The sequence below is a fragment of the Pristiophorus japonicus genome, chromosome 9 (assembly GCF_044704955.1).
Source record: "Pristiophorus japonicus isolate sPriJap1 chromosome 9, sPriJap1.hap1, whole genome shotgun sequence".
Classification (NCBI taxonomy): Eukaryota; Metazoa; Chordata; class Chondrichthyes; family Pristiophoridae; genus Pristiophorus; species Pristiophorus japonicus.
The window spans coordinates 188,431,981-188,443,489 of record NC_091985.1 but is presented as its reverse complement, the minus strand read 5'-3'; the positions used below and the strand labels follow the sequence as shown (position 1 = coordinate 188,443,489).

The 11,509-nt window shown below is 41.2% G+C and overlaps 1 protein-coding gene across 1 annotated transcript; it reads left to right on the top strand.

Annotated features, from left to right (window-relative positions):
• The first annotated feature begins 2,780 nt into the window (after nt 1–2,780).
• Nucleotides 2,781–11,180, top strand: LOC139274006 (probable G-protein coupled receptor 139). The gene is made up of 2 exons (XM_070891066.1): nt 2,781–2,961; nt 10,279–11,180. Exons 1-2 carry the CDS (start codon nt 2,781–2,783, stop codon nt 11,178–11,180), a joined length of 1,083 nt encoding a protein of 360 aa, XP_070747167.1.
• The last annotated feature ends 329 nt before the right edge of the window (nt 11,181–11,509 follow it).

Sequence of the window (11,509 nt, the reverse complement as noted above, 5' to 3'; positions counted from 1 at the left end):
TGGACAGATTAGGTGTGTGGGAAAATGAGTGGCAGATGCAGCATAATGTGGATAAATGTGAGGTTATCCACTTTGATGACAAAAACACGAATGCAGAATATAATCTGAATGGCGGAAGATTAGGAAAAGGGGAGGTGCAACGGGGCCTGGGCGTCATGGTACATCAGTCATTGAAAGTTGGCATGCAGGTACAGCAGGCGGTGAAGAAGGCAAATGATATGTTGGCCTTCATAGCGAGGGGATTTGAGTATAGGAGTGGGGAGGTCTCACTGCAGTTTTACAGGGCTTGAGTGAGGCCTCACCTGGAATATTGTGTTCAGTTTTGGTCTCCTAATCTGAGGAAGGACGTTCTTGCCATTGCAGGAGTGCAGCGAAGATTCACCAGATTGATTCCAGGTATTGCAGGACTGACAGTTGAGGAGAGACTGGATCGACTGGTCCTGTATTTACTGGAGTTTAGTAGGATGAGAGGGGATCTCATAGAAACATATAAAATTCTGACGGAACTGGATAGGTCAGATGCAGGAAGAATGTTCCTAATGTTGGGGAAGTCCAGAACCAGGGGATATAGTCTAAGGATAAGCAGTAAGCCATTTACAACTGAGATGAGGAGAAACTTCGCCAGTCAGAGAGTTGTTAACCTGTGGAATTGCCAACCACAGAGAGTTGTTGATGCCAATTCATTGGATATATTCAAGAGGGAGTTAGATATGGCCCTTATGGCTAAAGGGATGAAGGGGTATCGGGAGAAAGCAGGAAAAGGATAATGAGGTGAATGATCAGCCATGATCTTATTGAATGGTGGTGCAGGCTCGATGGGCCGAATGGTCTGTTGCTGCACCTATTTTCTATGTTTCTATGTTTATTACATAACATTTTAGTATAAGAGTAAAGACATCTAACTGCAATTATATAGGGCCCTGGTGAGACCCTCCTGAATGATTGTGTACAGTTTTGGTCTCTTTACCTAAGGAAGGATAGACTTGCCATAGAGGGAGTGGAACGAAGGTTCACCAGACTGATTCCTGTGATGAGGGCAATTTCCTATAAGGAGAGATTATGTGGATTACGTCTATATTCTCTAACATTAAAGCTGATGTCGTTAATATATGCAAAATTCTTACAGGGCTTGACAGTGTAGATGTTTCCAACGACTAGCGAATCTTGAATCAGGGGTTACAATCTCATAATCGGTGCTCCGTTATTTAGGACTGAGATGAGGAGAAATATATTCGGTGTTGAATCTTTGGCGGCTCAGTCGTTGACTATATTCAAGCCAGAGATCGATAGATTGTTGTATATTAAGGGAATCAAGGTGTACGGGATTAGTGCAGGAAAAATGGGATTTTACTACAATCTGATAGTTAGATGCTCACCCTTAATGATACGATATTTTTATTCCAGGTTTATTTAATTGAATTTTAATTCCACAGCTGCCATGGTGGGATTGAACTCATGTGTCTGGAAAATTAATCTTGGGCTTTGAGGTTACTGGTCTAGTAACATAAACACTATACTACCGTACCCAGTGATTTTTACATTCAAAGATCCTGCATTTCTTTTTTACAATCTTATCACTTGGCCTTCAAAGATTAGAAAACTTAAACACCCAGGTCCCTCTTTACCACCACCCCATTTACAATTGTGACATTCCGTTTATATTGCCTCTCCTCATTTATTCTCCCAAAATGTATCACTTTGCACTTGTTAAATTTTATTTGCCACCTTTCTACACACTTCACCAGACTGTGTATTTGCTTCTGAATTCTGCTATTCTCCTCACTGCTCACTATATTTGTGAGTTATGTTTCATCTGCAAACTTTGAAATTATGTCTTTAGACTCATGTCCAGTCCATTAATCGCGATTAAAAAGACCACTGGACCTAATATTGAATCCTTGGGTGGGTGACACCACGGTATGTTTCCCTTCCACGTGAAAAACAGCTCATCACCACTGCTAGCTGATGTCAGTCCCTTAGCCAATTTTGTTTTCATACAGTCACTGCCCCATTAATCCCAAGATTTATCTGTTCTCCTATCAAGTGTGTTAAGCGGTACTTTATCAGACGCCTTTTGAAAGTCTAGATACACAACATCAACCGCACTAGGCTCGTCAACCGTCTCCATTATATCATAAAATAACTCATTCAAGTTTGTCAGACACACTTTGACTTTAAAATATCTGTTCTGGTTGTAATTTATTAATTCATGTTTTTCCAAGTGACACATAATTTTGTCTCGAGACTATGGTCTCTTGACTTTTCCCCACTGGCCCATAATTACAGGGTTTATAATTCTCTCCATTTTAAAACAGGCTGTAACATTTGCAACCCTCCAGACTTCTGGCTTCACTCGCATATCCAAGGAAGATTGAAAGATTCTGGCCTGAGCCTAAGCTATTTCTACCTAAGCTATTTCTACTTCACTCAACAACCCTCATTCATCCCATACGGACCGGGTAAATGTTCTACTTTACTGTGGTACAATAATTCATAGATTGAAAGGGGTTAACTGAAGCTGTTTGTCCAGGGACTGTATTTAATGTCAGTCTCCATGGGTTAACTGAACCTGTTTGTTCAGTGACTGTAATTAATGTCAGTCTCCATGGACCCGAATTGTATCAGTGCAGGGTTTCCCTCTTCTATTAATAAGGGATTCCTTTCAATGTGTTATCCCATAGTGTCAGTGAGAGCATCACCTCTGGCGTTAACAGGGATCAGTGCGCTGTTAACAGAGAGTCAGTCGGAATCTGAGAAGAGTGGACTGGAAGGCTACAACAATGGATTGGAATTGGAGAAAAATGGATTGGAATGCTACAACCATGGATAGAAGTTTCATGTCGGATATTGACTTATTAACTCTATATTTCAACATACTATCATTAGAAGAGCGAATACGTTTTGCAATTTTGGTTATTCAATACATTTACTATCCTCTCCTTGCTGCTCTTGGTATCCCTGGTAAGTCTCTGTATCCAGCTATTAATTCTGTAAATCATGTTTTACTGTATTACTGTTCTTGTCATTTACTCTACCTTACTTTCTGCTAAGGTGTTCCAGATAGGTCTCTATAGCCAGCTATTAACTCTACAAACTGTAACTGTGTTACTCTTCCTGTAATCTACTCTTTTCTTTTTGCTATTGGTTTCCGTGGTAATTCTCTATATCCAGCTATTAGATCCGGGAGGTTTTCAAACAGTATTTAAAGTGATATAGAACCAGTTAATACCCCTAAGGATCAAGAGCTTTACATGTCGAAAATAAAACAGCCATGTATAACTAAAGAGATAGAGGGCAGCATAAAACTAAAGGAAAAGGGATACAAAGATGGCGAATGTGAAAGATACAAAGAACAGCAAAGGGTAAGAAAAAGAGAGCGGCCTTGAAATCCAGGGTTCTCCTTCCCACAGGCGTTCGAATAGATTTTTTAAAAAGATGCCCACCTACCTGACGCTGCTGTGGCCATGCGAGATCCTGGTCGGGAAGCCTCTCTTGACTGCGCGTTCCAGTGCGTGCACATCAGGACGTGCACAGGCCTGGAGGTGGAGTCACATGGCTGCACCCTGGCAATGCCAAGCTGAGGCCATTAGTGCCTCATTTACCGATCCCCACCTCACTCCTGTGGTGAAAACTCCCTGTATGACACAATTTGAAAATCCATCTATCCGGGCTGTGAAATTGCTCCAATAATAAAAATTACTACCCTAAATTCACCAATTTCATCCCCTCTGTGTTTCCTGTACAAGTATCGCTAAATCTTTCTCAACGCCAGCGCTTAATTGTTACTTATCATTGAAAAATACCCTGTTTGTTTATTCTTCCTACCAAAGTGAATTATATTTCCGAACATTATACTCCAGCTGTAAACTCACTGATCAGTCAATAACCCGTTGCAGGCTCGTTGTGTCCTCTTCACTGCTTACCTTCCTATTTGCCTAGTATCGTCAGCAAACTCAGTCCCTTCATCTTGTAACTATCTGAGGTTACACATCTATATTAAATCTCCCCTTAACTGTCACTTCTCCGAATTGCGCAAACCCAGCTTCTCCAGTCTCTCCACTTAACTGAAGTCTCTCATTCCTGGTACAATTCTGGTCAATGTCTCATTAACTTTCTCTGCTCGAAGGATAAACATTCCAGATTCTACAGCCTCTCCATGTCACTGAAGTCCATCATCCCTGGTACCATTCTGGCAAATCTCCCCTTAACATTCGCTATTCTAAGGAGTACAAACACAGCATCTCCAGTCTCTCCAAGCAACTGTCGTTTCAGATCCCTGGTACCATTCTAATAAACCTCCTCTGCATTTTCTCTAATCGTTGACTACCTTGCAATAGTGTGATGCTCAGAATTGGACACAATATCCCCACTGGACCTTAACCAATGAGTTAGAAAACGTTAGCATTTCTTCTTGGGTTTTGTTACTCTATTGCTCCAAAATTGCGGTGACCTCCGACCTAAAAAAAATTCCAGTAACTTTCCTGGTAGATTGGGCGGTTCGGAAACCTTCGGTCCTAGGGTTCTACATGAAGGCCTAGGTAGAGGCCGAAATATTCCAGGAAGGTATGTGCTTCATATATGTCCTTGTATAACCAATCAAAGTAGGGGTAGTCCCTGCCATATTTGTGCTAAGTTCCGAACGTCACCATAAGTATGAAAGGGAATATCCCGAAAACACACTTAATATTCATTTCTTAGAAATCACGTATTTAAAATTCATCAAAATTGAATGTATTTAATTATTTAATTACGTTCTCTTTCAATTGAAAATAAATGTACATATGTTAAAGAGCATATAAATAAACTTACCTTATTCAACCGGATTTTAAATGTTTGGATTATTTAAATATGTCTTTTTCTGTCTTTAAATTGTCTTATGCTGAGAGAAAGCCTGCTTTTTGCCTGCTTTTATCAGTCGTAAGAGTTTCACGGGCATTTGCTGCACAGCAGTTGGACAATAGCCCAAATTACCACTCGCGGAAATGCTTTACTTCCAGATGTATGCGATCTGTCAGAGGATTATTGACTGATCACAGACCTAAACCTGGAATTGCATTGTCCCCGTGGGAGCCCGGAGGCGCCGCGAATTCAGCGCCAATGTCTCTGTTTGGAAAGCCAAGGACTGTGTATGCTTTATTAATAAACGTCGCAACTTGTTCTGCCAAGTTGAAAGATTTGTGTAAGTACACCCCACGTCTCTCTGATCGTGCACGTGCTTTGAATTGATATCCTTTAATTCATATTGCCTCTGCCCATAATTCTACCAAAATGTATTACATCACACTTTTATGACTTAAACTCTATACTTTTCATTATTTAGTAACATTTCCGAGTTTCATGCCTTCAAGAACTTTGAAATTATGCCTTTACATCCAATTCCATGGTTTTAATATATACCAAAAAAGCAGTGGTCTGAACAGCGACTCCTGCGGAACACCACTGCATACGTCTCTCTTGTCTGGAAAAGAACCGTTTGCCACTGCACTCTGCTTTCAGTCTCTTAGCCAATTTCTGAGCCATGTCGCCACTGCCCATTTAATCACATGCGCTTCAATTTTGGCATTGTGTGGTATTTATCAAACGCATCCTGAAGGGAAAGAAAAATCGGGAAAGTATGAGCATTACCAATCATAGAATTGGTGAGTCAAGTTGTGTTACAATGATGCAGGACGCCATTCAAATGGATGGAGTGAAAGGGAATGTAATTGCGGGAGGGGACAGTATAATCAGTGCTCTTTTCTGCAGCTGTGAATGGTAGTTTTGAAGGTCATGTTCTTTGCCAGGGTTAAAGACGTCGCCTTGCGGCTGTAGAAGAACATGAAATGGGTAGGGGAGTATCAAGTTATCATGGTTCATGTAGGAAACAACGACAGGTGGAACTTGGAATGAGGTTCTGCTGAAAGAGTTTGAGGAGCTGGGGTCCAAATTAAAGAATAGAACCTCAAAGCTAATAATCTAGGATTGTTACCTGAGCCACGCGCCAATTGGTATAGCGATAAGCAGATTAGAAAGTTAAATGCGTGGCTCAAAGAGAAGTGTGGGAGACAGGGGTTTTGCTACATGTGGCCCTAGCACCAGTACCGGAGAAGGAGACGGGTTCCACTTGAACCGGGCTGGAGCCAGTGCCCTGGCAATCGAATCACTTAGGCAGATGGCAGGGCTTTAAACGAAATAAAGGGGAGGAGTCAGAAAAGAATAAATTTAAAAGCAGCAAGACTCTGGAGCAGAGTAGAGTTTAAGGTAAAATTAAGCAAGGGACAAAAAGAGTACCAAAGGTATTAGGACATATTCTATATGAATCAGATGACTGCAGGGAAACGGAGAAAAAAGACAAAACCTAAAGGCACTATATCTGAATGCGCGAAGCATTCGCAAAAAAATAGATGAATTAATAGCGGATATATAAATTAATAGGTTTGATTTAATAGCCATTATAGATACGTGGTTGCAAAATGGCCAAGGTTGGGAACTAAAAATAGCAGGATACTTAACTTTTAGAAGAGATAGGCAAAATGGAAAAGGAGGAGAGGTGGCCCTGATAATAAAGGATGGGATAAAGACAGTAGAGAGAAAGATTCTTTCTCAGCTCAGAAAATCAAAAAGTAGAATAAGTTTTGGTGGAAGTAACAAACAGCTGGGGCAGAAAACATTGGTGAGAGATTTTTTTATCGGCCCCCAAACAGTAGTGTTAATGGAAGGCTGAGTATAAATCAGAGAATTAGAGGTGCATATAACAATAGTAATACAGTAATCATGGGGGACTTTAATCTACATATAGACGAGGCAAACCACATTTTCAGTATTTTAAATATACGCTATTAATTCATCTATTTTGTTGCAAATGCTTCGCACATTCAGGTGCCTTTAGGTTTTGTCTTTTTGCTATATTTTCCTGCTGTCATCTTAGACAGATATGCCCTATTACCTTTATTACTGTCTTTGTCCCTTCCTGAACTACTCTGCTTAAATTTACCCCAAACGCTGCTGTACTCCAGAACCTTGACATTTCTCTTGCTGGTTTTAAATTTATTCTTTTCTGAGTCCTCCCCCTCATAATTTTATAAATCATGACGTTCTGGATCAGTATTTTGTGGAACGACCTAGAGAACAGGCTATTTCAGATATAATCATAGAGCATGGAAGGAGGCCATTTCGGACCATCATATCCATGCCGGTCAAAAAGCGGCTATCGAGCTTAATTGCACTTTCCAGTACTAGATCCAACCCTGTAGATTACAGCACTTCGGGCGCACATCCAAAAGCACATCCAAATACTTTATAAATATGGTGAGTGTTTGCGTCTCTACCACCCTTTCAGGCAGTGAGTTCCAGATACCCCCGCCCTCCCTTAGCAGAGGGTGTTAACAACCAGGGGGCATAAATTTAAAGTCATTGGTCGAAGGTTTAGAGGATTTTTCAGTGGAATGTCTTCACTAGAGTGTTGGCGGACCCCTCATAATTGTATAGACCTCAATGTGGTCTCCACTCAGCCGCCTCTGTTCCAATGAAAACAAATCCATCCTATCCAATCTCTCCTCATAGCTTAGATTCTCCACTCCCGGCAACATCCTCGTAAATCTCCTCTGAAGCCTCGCCAGTACAATCACGTCCTTCCTGTAATCTGGTGACAGAACTGCACGCAGTACTCCAGTTGTGGCCTAACCAATGTTTTGTGCAGTTCAAGCATAATACCCCTGCTCTTGTATTCTATGCCTCGGCTAATAAAGGCAAGCATTCTATATGCCTTATATCCACCTTATCTACCTGGGTTGCTAATTTCAGGGATCCGTGGACGTGCACTCTAAAGTCCCTTTGTTCCTCTACATTTCTCATTATCCTGCCATTTAATGTGCATTCCCTTTCCTTGTTAGGCCTCCCAAAATGCATTACCTTACATTTCTCTGGATTAAATTCCATTTGCCACTGTTCTGCCCACCTGACCAGATGTTTGATATCTTCCTGCATTCCGCAGCTTTCTTCTTCATTATCAACCACACAGCCGATTTTAGTGTCATCTGCAAACTTCTTAATCATACCCTCTATATTCAAGTGTGGATATTTGATGTAGGTCACAAAAAGCAAGGGACCTAGTTCTGAGCCATGCGGAAACCCACTGGAAACATCCTTCCAGTCACAAAAACACCCATCAACCATTACTCTTTGCTTCCCGCCTCTGAGCCAATTTTGGATCCAACTTGCCACTTTGCCCTGGATTCCATGGCTTTTATTTTTGTGACAAGTCTTCCATATGGGACCTTATCAAAAGCTTTGCTAGAATCCATATACACGATATTATACGCTTTGCCCTCATCGACCCTCCTGGTTAACTCATTGAAAAATTCAATCAGTTTAGTCAGGCACGACCTTCCTTTAACAAATCCGTGCTGACTGTCCTTGATTAATCCTTGACTCTATACATAAAGGTTTATCCCCTCCTTTAGGATGTTTTTCAATACATTTTCCACCACTGAGGTTAAGCTGACTGACCTGTAATTACTGTGTATCCTTAGTATTGTGCAACGAGAAAAGTTAAATTAATAACCATGTAAAAAAAAGTGGTCTTTTGAGAAGAGTGAACATAATATAATATAATTTTATATTAAGTTTGAAAGTGATTTAGTTAAGTCCGAAACTAGGATCTTAAATCTAAAAAAAGGAAACTATGTACGTATGAGGGGAGACTTGGTTAAGGTAGATTTGAAACTACCTTAAAAGTATGACTGTGGACAAACAATGGTTAGCGCTTAAAGAATTAATGCATAATTTGCAACAAACATACATTTCTTACTGCACAATCGAATTTCAGTCTGCTATCTCCACGGATTATTTGAAACAGATCAAGAGAATTTTGTATTGCTTTAGGATATTTTTCACCTGATGGCGAAAGGGCATCGACCTGAAATGTTAACTCTATTTCTCTCTCCCACGTTTCTGCCTGACATGCTGAGTATTTCCAACATTTTCTGTTATCATTTCAAATTTCCAGCACCCACACTATTTTCCTGTTGTTTTCACCTAACGCTCTTGCACAGAGTCACAGTATCAAATCCTAGCAGTTTATAACACATCTTCAATTGTCTGAAATATCCTCTCATCATTCAGTTCCACTCAGTGTCTCCTTTATCACCATCTCCAGTTCTGCATTAGTTACATTGCTTCTGATTGTTGAAACAGGATTACAAGGATCATTTGATTCTCACCAAATGTTCATTCTGTCAGATTTCAATACATTTATTTCCCATCTTTGTTTTGAATTTACAATTGGATCCCATGCCCGCCTGGCATAGTTCAGAGTGATTCTCTATCGCCTCCTGCTGTAGTTCAGGATAAAAAATCCCAGCTGATGGTAACTGAATTAGTGAGAATAAGAAAATCCTTTCCTATTTTATCATCTAATCTTTTCTACACGAATGGAAACCAACAAGTGAAAAAGTACGAGGGTATTTCCCTTCCATTTGTTTTCATATAATTTACAAACACATTCGGCGGCTCTTTGCCTGTGGGATTCACCTGGTTTCGATGCTAATAAATGCATTTAGTGGGCCATCACCTGGTCAATCATGACTAGTTATTTTAATTCAGTGTCTATTCCTTGCAATTTTATTTGTAATAACTTCCTTTCAATGAGCTGCAATTTGTGTATTTCAATAAAAATGGCAGAAAACTCAGTCTTTAACACACATCTTATAGACGAGTTATACTTATAACGACAGTTAACTTGTATTTGCTACCTTAGCAGTTGCGTATTACATTCATACATTTTAAATACAATTGCCTGTAATCATCGCATGGCAAAGTTGTAGCTTATATATTTTGCTGTTGCATTCATCTTCAGTTCTAAATATAATGGATATTCTAACCAGGAGCACAAATCCAAGCGGGCTGACATCCTCCCTAACATCATGGCACAGAAGCGAATTGCAGAGCTCTGAATGCTGACTGATCCCGGGACACGACGGCTTCCTGAGAGGTTCTAGTCCTTTTTGTCACTGGTACCTCGGGTGGTTCTTTGGTCTGCTGGGTTAAAGCGAGATCTATCATTTAATCTCTCATTGATCAACCTCTGCTACTTTCTGTTGTACTTATCACCATTTCATTTCTTGATTTCACTATGTATTCCCAATTATTCAGGCACTAAACTCTGCCTTCAGCTCCACGGGTAATCAAATTAGATTATATCATTTAATGACTTCCAGATTTCACCCCGAATTCCATCAAACTGCTACTCTTGCTCCCAGCCTGATGTATAATTTATCTGTTTATTTCCCTTCCTCACAGTGAACGGAGTGACGATTGTGATCCTGTCTCGGGGAAAGTGCGGTCTCTCCAAATGTGTCACTCGCTACCTGGTGGCCATGGCAGCGGCGGATCTACTGCTTGTTATCCTCGACCTGGTATTGAGGCACATGCCGATTGTTTATTGGGATCAGCTTCGTTTCCTGTATGACCTCCCTGTGTGTAATACAATTGCCGTCCTGCTGTTTTCAGCCACAGACTGTTCTGTCTGGTTCACTGTAAGTTTCACCTTTGATAGATTTGTGGCCATTTGTTGCCACAAACTGAAAACTAAATATTGCACGGAGAAAACGGCGGCTTTGGTTCTGGGAACAGTGAGTGTGCTGAATGGATTAAAAAACATTTTCTGGTATTTTATGTTGACAAATCGGTATTCGCTCATGAACAACCCCTGGTTTTGTGATGTAACATGGGCAGTTAAGGACTCACCAATCTGGACAACAATCGAGTTTCTTCATTATATCCTCACTCCATGTCTCCCATTTGTTGTGATTGTGCTGCTCAATGCTGTCACTATCAGACATATTTTAGTCGCCAGCAGAGCCCGCAGGAGACTCCGGGGTCCCAGCAGTGGGGAGAGTTCCAGGGACCCAGAGATGGAGAGCCGCAGGAAATCCATCATTGTACTGTTTGTTATCTCGGGGAATTTCATCCTGTTATGGGCAGTGTTCTTGGTCTATTGTATATCGATCCGCATGTGGTGGATGGGGTATCGGTCTGTATTTCTACCTGGTTATGTACAGGAAGTGGGATTCGGGCTGCAGCAGCTGAGTTGCTGCACAAACACCGGAACTTATGCCATGACACAGACCAAGTTCAGAGAACAGTTGAAGAATGTGGGGAAATATCCCTTTACACTGATTGTAAAAAAAATTAAACGATGAGCAGAAGCGCAGAATTTACAGCCTCCGACTCCCAGCGGCTTGATATTTTAAGCGAGACTATCTCCCCTGCACTAAGATGGCAGCTCTGGTGTCCTGCACTATGATTGTGGCTTTGGGGTCCTGCATTACAATTGCGGCTCTTGGGTCCAGCACTAAAATGGCGAATCTGAGGCCCTGCACTAAGATGGCGGCTATTGTGTCCTGCACTATTATCGCGACTCTTCGTCCCTGCGATAAGATGGCGGGTCTTGGTACCTGAAATAAGATCGCAGCTCTTGGTCCATGCACAAAGCTGGCGACTCTGGTCCCCGCACAAGGATGAGGCTCCT

Coding starts and splice junctions, on each gene's coding strand:
- LOC139274006 (XM_070891066.1), top strand. CDS start 2,781: ATGGATTGGAATTGGAGAAAAATGGATTGGAATGCTACAACCATGGAT. Junction 2,962..10,278: donor TGCTGCTCTTGGTATCCCTG/GTAAGTCTCTGT, acceptor CCTTCCTCACAG/TGAACGGAGTGACGATTGTG.